General features: G+C 44.1%; 1 protein-coding gene across 5 annotated transcripts in view; it reads right to left on the reverse strand.

Annotated features, from left to right (window-relative positions):
* PCNX1 (pecanex 1) overlaps positions 1–10,151 on the reverse strand; it is a 108,891-nt gene extending 98,740 nt beyond the window's left edge. For all 5 annotated transcript variants that reach the window (XM_044272354.1, XM_044272352.1, XM_044272351.1 and 2 more), the window contains exon 1: positions 9,792–10,151. In XM_044272354.1, coding sequence (XP_044128289.1) covers positions 9,792–9,944 — 153 coding nt within the window. In that variant the 5' untranslated portion in view covers positions 9,945–10,151. The remainder of the gene's footprint in view (positions 1–9,791) is intronic.
* Between the last annotated feature and the right edge of the window lie 6,827 nt (positions 10,152–16,978).

The raw sequence follows: 16,978 nt of genomic DNA on the forward strand, positions 1-16,978 counted from the left end.
GTACCTGGTTGAGATATTTCATCACTATCATAGTTGTCGTGCGACCTGTGGAACCACCACTGAACCAGAGGATGAGGTGGCCGCCACGCTTAAGTTGGTTAGGCGGGTTTGGTTTTATGAAGTGATTCAGCCTTTCTGGTCCAAGGTTCCTGATGTTACCTGAAGACATTGAAGAACATCTGGAGCAAAGGCATGTGTCTGAGGGCCATACACCATTCTTCAATCCTCTAACAACTGGTTAAATGTATGATCTGTAGAAGGTTTGCAGGACCATCTCCATGTACTTGGTCACTATCATCAGTTGTCGGGTGACCTGTGGAACCACCACTAACCCAGAGGATGAAGTGGCTGCCGTGCTGGTCAAGCACTGCATCTCCATCAGCATTTTTACCGCACAATGGTGCTCGGGGTCTCATTCACTTGCTTTTCGCACGGCAGAGGACTTCATCATAGATGATTATTGATGATGTGCACAAACATACTCAACAGTACTCTGCATTGCTAGCTGGGAATTTCAATATCTAAGGAGCCCGGCCAATTGATTAGTGTCTGGCGAGGTCAGATCCTGCAAAGATGGAACAGTCTGCTAACAGGCCCCCAATGGACTGGATGCACAGAGAAATACAAGCCACCAAGGTTCCTGCAGCCACAGCTATATGGTAACGTTAGCTGTAAAAGTATACATGACATATTACAGCAGGGAGCACATAACCCAGTGTTTTCCTGGTGGTGAGTCACGGTGATGTCACCACAACATTCCTGAGAGGTGATTTCTTAGGTGCCGGGAAATGATAAAACTAGAAAATGTAAGCAATTCAAACGTTTCAGTGCTGCAGGGGGATAAATGTGGGCTCCTCCTAAGGGTGTATTCACACATGCTGCAAACTGCACATCTGGGTGAAGCAAAGCCGAAAAACATTTTGCAAAGTAGATGAGATTTTAAGACGTCTCATCGACATGCTGCAAAAAAAAAAAAAAATTATACTGCGGATACCCTCCGTGAAGTCCATTGCTTGCAATTTTGCAGATCGGATGGGGATCTATTCACTTCAATGGGTTCGCAAAAGAAGCGGACAGCGCACTGTCCGCATCCGTATGTCTATTCTGTGGATCCACCAAAAAAGAAAAATGTTAAAAATATCCAATTCTTGTCTGTAGGCATTTGTAACAGGTGTCTGGCAGTTTAGTTCTCTTCTCTCCTCACACACGGTGAAACGGAGCACTTATGTGGAGGTTGGGAGGCCTCAAGCACACGACCGTATGTATTTTGTGGTCGAAGTCCGTGTGCATTCTGTATTTTGCAGAATGGAACAACTGGCCCCTAATAGAACAGTCCTATCCTTGTCAGTTAGGGCAATTTCACACTGTGCAAACGGATAGCATTCATAGACAGATCCGGTGCATTGAAACACCGGATCCATTTCTCCGGTGTCATCCGGAAAAACGGATCCGTTTTTTTTTTTTGCATTTTTAAAGGTCTGCGCATGTGCAGACCGGAAATCCAGATAAGTTTTGCCGGAACACTTCGTGCCAGATCCAACATTAATGCATTTCAATGGAAAATAATGCCGGATCTGGCATTCCGGCAAGTGTTCTGGAATTTTGGATGGAGAAAATACCACAGCATGCTGCGGTATTTTCTCCATCCAAATACCGTAAGAGGGACTAAACTGATGCATCCTGAACGGATTACTCTCCATTCAGAATGCATTAGGATAAAACTGATCCGTTCTTTTCTGGTATTGAGCCCCGAGGACGGAACTCTATGCTGGAAAATTTAAACCAAGTGTGAAAGTACCCTAATGCGGACAATAATAGGACATGTTCTATTTTTTTGCGGAACGGAAATACGGACATATGGAAACTGAATGCACACGGAGTACCTTCCGTTTTTTTTTTGGAAAGAAAATACGTTCATGTGCATGAGGGGTTATCCTGAAAAAGATAATGCTGACCTATCCTGAGGATAGGTTATCACATCAGGAGTCCTGAGCTCTAGGGAGCACAGCCAACTCCCGGCAGCTGTCCCAGCACAGCGCCGTATAGTGGCAGTGCTTGGTATCACAGTTCAGCCCCATTCACTTCAATGGGGATGAGCTGCAAGTAGGCCACATAACCAATGTACGGAGACGTCACATGGCCTAGGAAAAGGCAGCGGCCCTCACGGAGCTGATCAGCAGTGGCTCCCGGGTGTCAGACCCCTGCCGATAGGTCAGCAATATTTCTTACCGGATAACCCCTTTAAGGCATGAACAAATTACTATAAACCATGGAAGAAAGCTACATCTCAAGTTATTGATTGGCCAAATAATAAAGCTAAAAGCTCAGCCGCCAGCACCAGCCATCTATGCACTCAGAAAGAATATTCAGAGGTGCGCAAAAAAAAGAAGGTTGTGGCAGTTGCCCATAGCAACCAATGGCAAACCACAAGTATATAGCAGCTGTATGGCAGCAAGTACACACAGAGAGGTGCTAAGCCAAAATAAGGCTTCTTTCACACAGGTGTTTTGAATTCCGTTTTGAACCGTTTGTGAGAGCCCTGAAACGTATCAGTTCAGCCCCAATGCATGCTGAATGGATAAGGATCCGTACAGAATGCATCAGTTTGCCTCCGTTCAGCCTCAATTCCGCTCTGGAGGCGGACACCTAGCGATGTGGAGCCAAACTGATCCGTCCTGACTTACAATGTAAGTCAATGGGAGCGGATCCGTTTTCACTGACACAATATGGTGCAATTGAAAATGGATCCGTCCTCCATTGACTTTTAATGTAAGTCAGGACGGATCCGTTTCGACTTTGTTCTTCATAATCCAAACGGATCTGTTCTGAACGGATACAATCGTTTGCATTATAGGTGCGGATCCGTCTGTGCAGATACCAGACGGATCCGCACCTAACGCAGGTGTGAAAGTAGCCCAATAAAAAATATAAAAAAATAGAAAAATACCCCATTGACAAAGCTCATATAAGCTCCTTTTGGATAAATCCCAGCTTTAGGCCTCATGCACACGACCGTTGTTTCATTCCGTGTCCGTTGTTCTGTTTTTCGTGATTTTCTGCGGACCGATTGACTTTCAATGGGTCCGTTGAAAACTCGGCTAATGCACCATTTGTCATCCGCGTCCGTGATTTCAGTCCGTCAAAAAGATATAACCTGTATTATTTTTTTCACGGAAAATAATTCGCGGACCCATTCAAGTCAATGGGACCGTGAAAAAACGCGGAGGCACACAAGATTGTCATCCGCGCGTCAGTTTTTGTCCTATCATTTGCATGGCAAACTTGACTTAGATTTTTTTTTTTTACTTTCCTTTATGTCTGGAGATCCTCCAAAAATAAAGGAAGACACACGCAAACAAAAACGGAAACGGATCCCCGAACCCCAATTTTGCGGCACGGAACACGGTCGTGTGCATGAGGCCTTAGTTGCAGTTCTCACAATTCACATAAATGAACGGCTTGTTTACTCAGTGTTCACTTTTAAAGGTTTGTCCCATGAAAAATATTCTACAGTTTTCTAACCAGCACCAGGATCTGAATACTTTAGTAATTGCATGTAATAAAAATGTATTATAGCTACTGAGTTATTCACTGAAATCTATCTGTATAGCGCCACCTGCTGTTTGCTCTTTCCCTTTTTTTCTGTCCACTTGCCTGAAATGGACAAACATGCTCAGTTCCATCCTTCGCCTAGCAGTGAGCCCAGTGATGTCACTGGCACTAAAAGGACGGGCTTTAGTGCTGCCCTAGCCTGCCCATTAGTGGTGGTGACGTTGCCAGGAACACTGCTAGGTGGAAGCCTCAGCCTAGCAGTGTAAACCTTTGTAGAGAAAACCTCGCACACTCTTGAGAGTTTAGATAGGATCACAAAATACTGCCCCAGTCGGGTGTTAATTTTCATAAAAAAACTGAGCAACTATGTCGCGCCGTGAGTAGTATGGAGAGCTGCGATGTTTCAAGACGTTTCGGTTGATAAAGGTCTCATGTGACCGAAACGTCTTGAAGCATCGCAGCTCTCCATACTACTTACGGCGCAACTTAATTTTTCATAAAAAAACTGAGCAATTAACGCCCGACTGGGGCAGTATTTTGTAACCCTACCAGCAGAATCAGTTACTTGCTAATGTTGCTGGCACCTACTTCACAGTTTGGATTGTATGAGTCACAATAAATTCACCTGGCATATCTAAACTCTAAAGAGTGTGCGTGGTTTTCTCTACAAATATACACTGGCTCTGCCGTATACCACAGCACCTCGCCCAAGTACCAGGAGTGCAAGTTCCTCCTCCTTACGCTAGCAGTGTAAAAATGACAACAAAAAAGCCCTTGCCCTGCGCGATGCAACACACGAAACGCTCCAATGCCCATATCAGAGGGTGGGGGAAGACGCATGGGGAGCAGATTATGGTCAGATATGAGGCCGCGTTCAATCAGGGGTGAAGAAGGGGATATGTCCGGGTTCGGCTCTGAACCCGGACAGCCTCTTTAAGCTTGCTCATCAGGGCAAACACTACAAGAAAAACCAAACTACTGCATGAGGATCTCTACAATTGTTCTCTTTTGCTTGACTCTCCAATCAGCAGTACACCCCCGGCAATGTTAAGGGGGATTTCCGAGATGTCATCAGTATTAAAATCTCGGAAAACCCTTTTCACTGTATTAGAGAGCAATCTGTACATAGGTCATGTACGGGGGAGATCATTGCTGGGAACTTGAGCAAGTTAGAGGACATGGCAAACCACTGGGTAATGCCTCGTCAGGTGATGGGTTCCTAAAGCTGGCCATTCACCCCATAAACATGCATGCTTGGCTCTGACGGGCGTGCCTGTTAGAGAAAGGCAAGCTTCTGCAAGACTCTTCTGGCTGCAGCTTATCTCCTCCTGAGATCATTCATCTCCATTACTGACTGGAGATGTGAGTCAGACCGGTCACCAGCAGCTCAAACACCACATTCCCCACCATTGTCTCAGGCCCTGGTGTCTGTGTCTATGGAGCGACACAAACAGCCTCACACAACTTCTCCTAGGACGTATCAAAGGGCCGAGCCCTGTCATCCTAATCATTAGGCTGATTGAACACGGCCTTATATCTGACCGTAATCCACTCCCCATGCATGTGAATTGGGTTTCTGCAGACCCCTCATGTGCAAAGCCAACTTTCTGCTTTGCTGCCGCAGTGGAAATGGCACGCTACTTAACTCCACAGAGAAAACCCAAGGATTAGCCCCGGCGTGACTGATGGGTCTTGCAAACTGACAAGTTAAAGGGGTGTCTCGCTTCAGGAAATGGCATTCATCATGTAGAGACCGTTAATACCAGGGACTTACTAATGTATTGTGATTGTCCATGTTGCTTCCTCCACTGGCTTCATTCACTTTTCCACAACTGCTTTAAAGCTGTGATCTGTACAGAGGGGTAATATGGCACCCACCGAAGTGCACGGGGGCCCTAATATTCTGCTTATTTCTTACAAAGTATTATTTTTTTGGGTTATAAAAAAAATAAAATAAAAAATATGCTCGTATGATTTATATAAAATGGTTCATATTCCCTGTCTAATCCTCTGCTGCTCCAGCTCTGCCAGTCTGTTTGCACTGGCAGCAGCCGGCATGTGCCATACATAGACGTCGCCGCTACGGGCAGTGATAACCTATCAGTATAGCACAGGACCATGTACCGCCGGAGGATTACAAGGCAAATATGAGCCTAAATGTTGCCGCAAAAAAAAAAAATCACCTGATCACGAGTGGCCTCGGCAGTCACGTACAGTACTGGCATCACCATTCAGCGATGGGAGCCATGATGCCAGTAGTATGTCACATGACTGAAGAGGCCACCAATCAGGTGACAGACTTTTTCACTGTACTATATTTCCGATATTCATTCTACGCCAGGCCCACACCACCGACCTCACCACTCTGTCCTTTACAAACAGTATGTAATAATTGCCAATCACACAACGTCTTTGATTGGCCACCGTGGTCATGCGATGTTACATGACTCCATTGATTATTCATGTATAATCGGATCAAATATGTATTCTGCCCCCATCCAGTCCTCTTATAACAGATTGCGTGGCCTGTCAGAGGACGCGGCAGGCATGGCCATCATTCAGGTGACCACTAGCCGGCTTACAATCACTCCAAGGTCATTTATCATGGAAAAAAAAAAAATAATCTGTCAAATATAGTAGTCTAGATATCACCAATTTCATCAAACTGTGGCCACAGAAGGAACGCAAGTCCACAAATGGCACCATGAAGCCGTGACCTATAGCCAGTGGCTTACCGGTTCTAGTAAAGCTGCAGGCTGTCTGGGCATGCTGAGAGTTGTAGTTACACACCACTGGAGAGCCGCAGTTCACCTCTACAATGCACTGAGACAGGACTTCATTGCCTCACTGATCATACGCATAGGTTAATGTCGCAGACCACAGGTACAAGAGCTCTGACGTGGTGACGTGTAACATACATGATGCCGATGTTCTACTACAGCCTGTTCAAAAAGCACTATCCAAAAACCCAGTCCTAGGCACCGATGTATGAGCAACATACCAGCTAGAAACTTTATGGCAACATGCCAGGCCCCATCAACATGGCAGTGCCCCATGGCACAAAGTGAAAAGAGTCTGCCTAGCTGGAGGCGGTCTAGAAGCTCTCCCACAGCCATGACCTAATATCTACAAGACGCCTTTCCATAAGGGCCATCATACTGACAGATAGTGAGTGTGTGTGTGTGTGTATATATCATAGTGCTGTATAACATAAAAGTGCAATAAAGATATAACTATATACACACACACACACACACACATTAGACAGAAGTGCTGTATATATTACATAGTGACGTATATATAACAGTAGTGCAGTACATATACATACACCCACCCGTATCAGAGCGCTGCACCCACATCACAGGGCTGTGTATATATATCTATATCTTACATAATGCTGTATACATTAGTGTTGTATATATCAGTGCTGTATATGCACATACATATATATATATATATATATATTATCACAATATTTGCATATTGTACAGTGCTCTATTTATCACACAGTTCTGTATATATCAGTATGTGAATGATATATATTATGTGTGTGCGCGTGTTGTGTGTGACTTTTTGCACAACTTGCTGTTCTCTAACAAGGAGCTAATTGGCAAAATTCACAACAGATGTTTGATCCATGAATCGCCCAATAAAATTCCTGGTTCAATCAGAATTGGTGTTTAAACATTCCTCCTCCTCATCATGATGTTCACATTTTGACATCATGAGACCAAAACGACACAAAACAATTGCTCCTCGCCATTGTGTGACTTCAGGTTGGATGTTCTCAGACGGAAGTGGCCACTGAGCTCAGAGTGTCATCAGCAGGTTGTAACAGAGATACAGAGAGACTGGAGGAGTCACAGAAAGGTATAGAGATGGATGTCCTTTGGCCACATCCCACACTGATAACCGCTTCATTGTGAACAATGCCCAGGGGAACCAGATGATGAATGCCACACAACTCCAGGCACATTTAAGGGAAGTGAGAGGCACCTAAGTGTCACGTCAGACCATTCAAAACCATTTACATCAGCATGGTCTATGTGCTAGACGACCTGCAAGGATACCTGACCACACCACCAGGCACAGGCGCCATGCATGGACCAGGGAGCATCTACGCCGGACGAAGGACCAGTGGTCTCAGTGCTGTTCACTGATGAAAGTCTATTCACGCTGAGCAGAAATGATGGCCGCCAACGATGTTGGAGACGTCAAGGAGAGCGCTATGCATCGCCAACTGTTGTCACCAGATGAGCCTCTGGTGGTGGTGTTACAGGGGAAGCAGGTGTGACTAGTCCATACAGAACTGCCCTACACTTTGTGAATGGCACATTGACAAGCCTATACTACTTGAAGAACATCATTAATCCAGTCATTGTGCCTCTGCATGAACAACACAGGCCTAATTTCATCTTCATGGACAACAATGTACCAGCTCATCGAGGTCATATCATTAGGGAACGGCTGCTGGAGACTGGGGGACCTCAAATGGAGTGGCCTGTAGTTTCTCCAGATCTGAATCCCATTGAAAACCTATGGGATCAGCTGAGTCGCCATGTAGAGGCTCGTAACTCTGTACCCCAGAACCTCAATGACCTGAAGGCCGCCCTTCAAGAAGAGTGGGGTGCCATACCTCAGCAGACAATAAGACGACTTGTGAGCAGCAGGAGACATTGTTGTCAAGCTGTAATTGATGGTCCAGGCCACATGACAAGTTATTAAGACACTGACATTTTGTGGGGGTGTACCCAGCACTGGTGTTGGCTTTTGTGTCAATAAATAGTTTGAGATGAGGAAATCACCATTGCTGCTTCTACTTAATTTATCAGCAGAGTAAACTTTTTACACCAAATATCCCTTTTTGTGAGTACTGTATATATACCCGGTGCTGTACATAGCTAGATAAAAGAGTCCAGCTTCTCCAAAAGTGATGTTCTTTATAACAAATATGATGCCTGCAGATAAAATCCATAACCCAAAAAAAGCATTTACGCGTTTCAGACCTTTCTGGTCATTCAGAGAGGACTTTCGGAGAAGCTAAACTATTCTACATTTTTTTCAATATATATCACACACAGTGCTGTACACCCATCACACACAGTGCTGTACACCGTACACCTATCACACACAGTGCTGTACACCGTACACCTATCACACACAGTGCTGTACACCGTACACCTATCACACACAGTGCTGTACACCGTACACCTATCACACACAGTGCTGTACACCGTACACCTATCACACACAGTGCTGTACACCGTACACCTATCACACACAGTGCTGTACACCGTACACCTATCACACACAGTGCTGTACACCGTACACCTATCACACACAGTGCTGTACACCGTACACCTATCACACACAGTGCTGTACACCGTACACCTATCACACACAGTGCTGTACACCGTACACCTATCACACACAGTGCTGTACACCGTACACCTATCACACACAGTGCTGTACACCGTACACCTATCACACACAGTGCTGTACACCGTACACCTATCACACACAGTGCTGTACACCGTACACCTATCACACACAGTGCTGTACACCGTACACCTATCACACACAGTGCTGTACACCGTACACCTATCACACACAGTGCTGTACACCGTACACCTATCACACACAGTGCTGTACACCGTACACCTATCACACACAGTGCTGTACACCGTACACCTATCACACACAGTGCTGTACACCGTACACCTATCACACACAGTGCTGTACACCGTACACCTATCACACACAGTGCTGTACACCGTACACCTATCACACACAGTGCTGTACACCGTACACCTATCACACACAGTGCTGTACACCGTACACCTATCACACACAGTGCTGTACACCGTACACCTATCACACAGTGCCGTACACATATCACACAGTGCTGTACACCTACCACACAGTGCTGTACACCTACCACACAGTGCTGTACACCTACCACACAGAGTGCTGTACACCGTACACCTATCACACAGTGCTGTACACCTATCACACAGTGCTGTACACCGTACACCTATCACACACAGTGCTGTATACTGATGAACCACAGGATAAATCTGGAAGCAGAGCCAGCTCTATAGACTGGCAGTGAGGTGCCCACATTCCAGCAGTGCCCACCACAGCCTGGCAGTGCCTATATCCAGGGCTGGCTGCCAGCTATAGTAGGAGCAAGGCCTGTACAGCACACAAGATGGAGGAGGCAGGAGACACACACTCACCATGTACAGGGTGAAGGGGAAGCAGAGCAGGAAGAGCCATATGTAGAGGTGCAGGGTGTTGACAAAGGTGCTCTGGTGAGGGTCGTAGTACCAGCCCCCGGTGATGGAAGCCCAGACTCCCTGCCGGAGGATTTGCAGCGTCTGAGACCCCATGGTCCTCCGTCACCCCCTCCTCCTCCGGGCCGTCGCCGTCTTCACCTTCCCGTCCGCAAGGGGATAGGTACACAACGACGGGAGACAGGCCCGGGCGGCCTCACGACGGCCATTTTATCTCCTCTCACCCCCGGAGGAAGCTCGGGTCCTCCAGCGACGAGCGGCCTTAGCCTTCAGCGCTGGTTCTCCCTTCTGTACAACCATAGAGCGCAGTGTAGAACGTCTGCTAGCATCATCTGGTGGGAGACTTATCGCCACCTAGCGGCTGCTCCTAGAATCGCAGCAGGTACCTGTATGATTTTATAATGTAGGCAGACACACTATGCTGACCCTGCTCATTACAACACCTACTGTGCAGATGAATGGGGAGAAATGTCAACTCCCAATCACTAGTTTTCTAACAGACCCACATTATTAGCCCCCAATATAAGCTCTCCTTAAAGGGATTGTCCAAATTAAGAAAAATTGAAAAAGGAATGCCAAGATACTACCCATTCTGAACACTAGTGTTGAGCGAACTTGTGTTTTAAGTTCTGTGTCTAAAGTTTGGGTTCGGGTTATCGAAGAATCGTGTTATGGATTCTAAATTCCGTTATGGTCCGTGGTAGCGGAATCCATAACATGATAAGATTCTTCGATAACCCGAACTTTAGGCGCCGAACTTAAAACAAGTTCGCTCAACACTACTGAACACCCTTTACTCCAGCACCATCAGACGTTATGTGTCCGTATACTGCTGAAGCCAGTAATTGGCTGCAGCGGTCACATACAGAGATGTCAACATTGGAGAGCCTTTCACAGGTTGATAATTGTGCAACAGGTGGTGGAAAAAATAGAAGGGGCTTTTTTGAGGGCTGTGGCTAATCTAGTTAAAGGTGTTGTCCCACAATAAATATTCTAGCTTTTTTAAACCAAGAACTAAGCTCGGTTCATATATACAGCACCAGAACCAATATTGTTACATAACAATCATATATACAGCACCAGAACCAAGCTCAGTACATATATACAGCACCAGAACCAAGCTCAGTACATATATACAGCACCAGAACCAAGCTCAGTACATATATACAGCACCAGAACCAAGCTCAGTACATATATACAGCACCAGAACCAAGCTCAGTACATATATACAGCACCAGAACCAAGCTCAGTACATATATACAGCACCAGAACCAAGCTCAATACATATATACAGCACCAGAACCAAGCTCAGTACATATATACAGCACCAGAACCAAGCTCAGTACATATATACAGCACCAGAACCAAGCTCAGTACATATATACAGCACCAGTACCAAGCTCAGTACATATATACAGCACCAGAACCAAGCTCAGTACATATATACAGCACCAGAACCAAGCTCAGTACATATATACAGCACCAGAACCAAGATCAGTACATATATACAGCACCAGAACCAAGCTCAGTACATATATACAGCACCAGAACCAAGCTCAGTACATATATACAGCACCAGAACCAAGCTCAGTATATATATACAGCACCAGAACCAAGATCAGTACATATATACAGCACCAGAACCAAGCTCAGTACATATATACAGCACCAGAACCAAGCTCAGTACATATATACAGCACCAGAACCAAGCTCAGTACATATATACAGCACCAAAACCAAGCTCAGTACATATATACAGCACCAGAACCAAGCTCAATACATATATACAGCACCAGAACCAAGCTCAATACATATATACAGCACCAGAACCAAGCTCAGTACATATATACAGCACCAGAACCAAGCTCAGTACATATATATAGCACCAGAACCAAGCTCAGTACATATATACAGCACCAGAACCAAGATCAGTACATATATATAGCACCAGAACCAAGCTCAGTACATATATACAGCACCAGAACCAAGCTCAGTACATATATACAGCACCAGAACCAAGTTCAGTACATATATACAGCACCAGAACCAAGCTCAGTACATATATACAGCACCAAAACCAAGCTCAGTACATATATACAGCACCAGAACCAAGATCAGTACATATATACAGCACCAGAACCAAGCTCAGTACATATATACAGCACCAGAACCAAGCTCAGTACATATATACAGCACCTGAACCAAGCTCAGTACATATATACAGCACCAGAACCAAGCTCAGTACATATATACAGCACCAGAACCAAGCTCAGTACATATATACAGCACCAGAACCAAGCTCAATACATATATACAGCACCAGAACCAAGCTCAATACATATATACAGCACCAGAACCAAGCTCAGTACATATATACAGCACCAGAACCAAGCTCAGTACATATATATAGCACCAGAACCAAGCTCAGTACATATATACAGCACCAGAACCAAGCTCAGTACATATATACAGCACCAGAACCAAGTTCAGTACATATATACAGCACCAGAACCAAGCTCAGTACATATATACAGCACCAAAACCAAGCTCAGTACATATATACAGCACCTGAACCAAGCTCAGTACATATATACAGCACCAGAACCAAGCTCAGTACATATATACAGCACCAGAACCAAGCTCAGTACAAATATATAGCACCAGAACCAAGCTCAGTACATATATACAGCACCAGAACCAAGCTCAGTACATATATACAGCACCAGAACCAAGCTCCTATATACAGCACCAGAACCAAGCTCAGTACAAATATATAGCACCAGAACCAAGCTCAGTACATACAGGTCCTTCTCTAAAAATAAGCATATTGTGATAAAGTTTATTATTTTCTGTAATGTACTGATAAACATTAGACTTTCATATATTTTAGATTCATTACACACCAACTGAAGTAGTTCAAGCCTTTTATTGTTTTAATATTGATGATTTTGGCATACAGCTGATGAAAACCCAAAATTCCTATCTCAAAAAATTAGCATATCATGAAAAGGTTCTCTAAATGAGCTATTAACCTAATCATCTGAATCAACTAATTAACTCTAAACACCTGCAAAAGATTCCTGAGGCTTTTAAAAACTCCCAGCCTGGTTCATTACTCAAAACCGCAATCATGGGTAAGACTGCCGACCTGACTGCTGTCCAGAAGGCCATCATTGACACCCTCAGGCAAGAGGGTAGGACACAGAAAGAAATTTCTGAACGAATAGGCTGTTCCCAGAGTGCTGTATCAAGGCACCTCAGTGGGAAGTCTGTGGGAAGGAAAAAGTGTGGCAGAAAACGCTGCACAACGAGAAGAGGTGACCGGACCCTGAGGAAGATTGTGGAGAAGGACCGATTCCAGACCTTGGGGGACCTGCGGAAGCAGTAGACTGAGTCTGGAGTAGAAACATCCAGAGCCACCGTGTACAGGCGTGTGCAGGAAATGGGCTACAGGTGCCGCATTCCCCAGGTCAAGCCACTTTTGAACCAGAAACAGCGGCAGAAGCGCCTGACCTGGGCTACAGAGAAGCAGCACTGGACTGTTGCTCAGTGGTCCAAAGTACTTTTTTCGGATGAAAGCAAATTTTGCATGTCATTCGGAAATCAAGGTGCCAGAGTCTGGAGGAAGACTGGGGAGATGGAAATGCCAAAATGCCTGAAGTCCAGTGTCAAGTACCCACAGTCAGTGATGGTCTGGGGTGCCATGTCAGCTGCTGGTGTTGGTCCACTGTGTTTTATCAAGGGCAGGGTTGATGCAGCTAGCTATCAGGAGATTTTGGAGCACTTCATGCTTCCATCTGCTGAAAAGCTTTATGGAGATGAAGATTTCATTTTTCAGCACGACCTGGCACCTGCTCACAGTGCCAAAACCACTGGTAAATGGTTTACTGACCATGGTATTACTGTGCTCAATTGGCCTGCCAACTCTTCTGACCTGAACCCCATAGAGAATCTGTGGGATATTGGGAAGAGAAAGTTGAGAGACGCAAGACCCAACACTCTGGATGAGCTTAAGGCCGCTATCGAAGCATCCTGGGCCTCCATAACACCTCAGCAGTGCCACAGGCTGATTGCCTCCATGCCACGCCGCATTGAAGCAGTCATTTCTGCAAAAAGATTCCCGACCAAGTATTGAGTGCATAACTGAACATAATTATTTGAAGGTTGACTTTTTTTGTATTAAAAACACTTTTCTTTTATTATTCGGATGAAATATGCTAATTTTTTGAGATAGGAAATTTGGGTTTTCATGAGCTGTATGCCAAAATCATCAATATTAAAACAATAAAAGGCTTGAACTACTTCAGTTGGTGTGTAATGAATCTAAAATATATGAAAGTCTAATGTTTATCAGTACATTACAGAAAATAATGAACTTTATCACAATATGCTAATGTTTTGAGAAGGACCTGTATATACAGCACCTGAACCAAGCTCAGTACATATATACAGCACCAGAACCAAGCTCAGTACATATATACAGCACCAGAACCAAGCTCAGTACATATATACAGCACCAGAACCAAGCTCAGTACATATATACAGCACCAGAACCAAGCTCAGTACATATATACAGCACCAGAACCAAGCTCCTATATACAGCATTATGGTGCTGCCACATGGTTAGGTTTCTAAGTGCAGTTTTGGAAGCCAAAATTAGGAGTTGATCATAAAAGGAAAGAAAGTATAAAAGGACAGATACAACTTCAACTCTTTTTTTTTATTCACTCCTGGTTTTGGCTCCGAAACGGCATCCAGAAAATTGATTGTGTGGCCGTACCCTTACTAGGATTGCACTGGGTATCGAATTTTGGTTACCCAATCAATACTTTTCTACCTGGTTCGATCCAATACCGGGAATTGCTATTTTTCAATACTAGGCTGCGCTAATGCACAACCTAGTATCCGTAAGAGAACATGGGACGCACCGCTCTCAGCAGCACAGTGGAGTAGGGGTTAGTACTGAGGGGGAGGGGAGGGGCCACTGCGCCACCAATGAATATAATTTACCCCTAAATACAAATGTAGGCCTCAATGACAGGGTGCGGAGATCCCTCAGCAATTAACCCCTTAGGTGCGGCACTCATTATATTCATTGGTTGAGCAATGCAGCCCCCCCCACCCCAGTATTATAATCATTGGTGATGGTGACACAGTGCGCCCCCCCCCCCCCCATATTATATTCATTAATGGCAGTGGCCACATGACCCCCCCCCCCCCCCCTCAGTATCTTCATTGGTGGCAGTGGCAGCCAGGATGCTACTGAAGCCATCCATGGCTGCCATGGTAAGCTCCCTGCTGCCGTGGGCACAAAGCACAGGGCAGCATGAATGTTTATAGCTCTCTATTAGGGTGAATAGGACAAGGGTTCTAGCCCCATAAGGTGGCTAAAGTTTAAATCACCCCCTTTCCCAATTTTACATATAAAAATATAAACACAATAAAAAATATATATATATTAGGTATCGCCACATCAAAAAAGTCAGAGCTATTAAAAAATAAAAAAATATCTCCTATGCGATAAACGCTGTGACACAAAAACAACACGCGATTTGCCATTTTTAGTCACCTTGTCCCCCCTAAAAATAGGATCGGACTGTTCTATTATAAACCGGACATTCCATAAAATGTGGAATGCACGCAGCTTTCTGTGTATTTTTTTTTTCCGCGTGGTATCGAATGGTATCGAGTATCACAATAGTTTTTATGGTATCGAAATCGGATAATAATATTGATATTGTGACAGCCCTAAGCTGAAAAACAGCTCGGTACAGATTCCATTTGCATAGGTAGGTTAGCCCCTGCCATGTACGTTTATACAGAGTGAAACTACAACTCCCAATATGGTCTGAACAGTAGGGATGAGCGGCAGAGGTCATATTCGAATTCGCGATATTTCGCGAATATTTTGTAGAATATTCAGCGAATATTCGCAAATTCGAATATTTGCGATTTTTTTTTCTCGAAAAATCGACAAGGTAATGATTGTGTAATATGCAAATTTTTGTAATTCGAATTTTCGGATTCGAATTTTTTATTGCGAATTTTTCAACTTGCAACTATTAGACAAAGAAGATTATAGCACTATTAGCTAAATTGCTCTATATTCGATTTTTTTCGAATATTCGCTATATTGCTATAACCGTTTTTTTGAATATTCGTAATATTCTAAAACAAGAATATATAGCAATATAGCGAATATTCGAAAAAACCTAATATAGAGCAAAATTCGCAAACACTACTACTCCTAAAGTCAAGTATATTGCAGCCTTCTTATTGGCCCACAAGCTAGAAGCAGGGAGGGATCATGTGTACTGATAAAAAAAAAAAAATAATAATAATAAAATAAAAAAAAAGAAAGGAAAAAATAATTTGAATATTCGAAATTACGAATATATATAACTATATTCGAATTTTCGAAGTACCTATATTCGCGATAAAAATTCGAATATTCGTGATCAACACTACTGAACAGTTGTAAAAGTGTGCTGGGTGTTGTTTCACAAAGAAGAATGCTACCACCATCATAATTTTATAGACAATATGAGCGACGGCTGCACTTCTACACATTGCTTTAATAAAGAGCCACATGGCAAATACACCGACTGTAGTATATTATTATTATTCCTTATCTAGGATCAAAAGACTCTGCCCATGACCTATGTGAAATCTTCCTGTTCCTTTAGGTATTTCAACATTATGCCACATTGGGTGTGTACTTGTGTATGTATATATATATATATATATTCAGGTTATTCCTGCACAGCTGCATTAACCATTATTGCATCTACGCAATGTGCACTAAAAAAAACTGGCATACATGCCTCGTGTCAGGGTTATTGCCCCAGATTTGCATGTTTTAGAGACTAAATGGGAACCTGTCATCAACTTTGTGCTGCCCATACTAACGGCAGTATAAAGTAGAGACAGGTGAGTTGATTTCAGCGGTCTGTCATTTATAAGTTAAAAGTAAGTTGTTGCCGAGAACCAACATCACAATTATTGCAGACTGGGCCTGGAAAAGTCAGGGCCACCTGAGAAGAGTCCTGGTTCTTCATGATCTCCTGCTCTCCTGCCCACCTGCTGATGGCTGACAGTCTTCTACCTAGTTTTCTCTCTTTCTCTCTAGG

The sequence above is a fragment of the Bufo gargarizans genome, chromosome 11 (assembly GCF_014858855.1).
Source record: "Bufo gargarizans isolate SCDJY-AF-19 chromosome 11, ASM1485885v1, whole genome shotgun sequence".
NCBI lineage: Eukaryota > Metazoa > Chordata > Amphibia > Anura > Bufonidae > Bufo > Bufo gargarizans.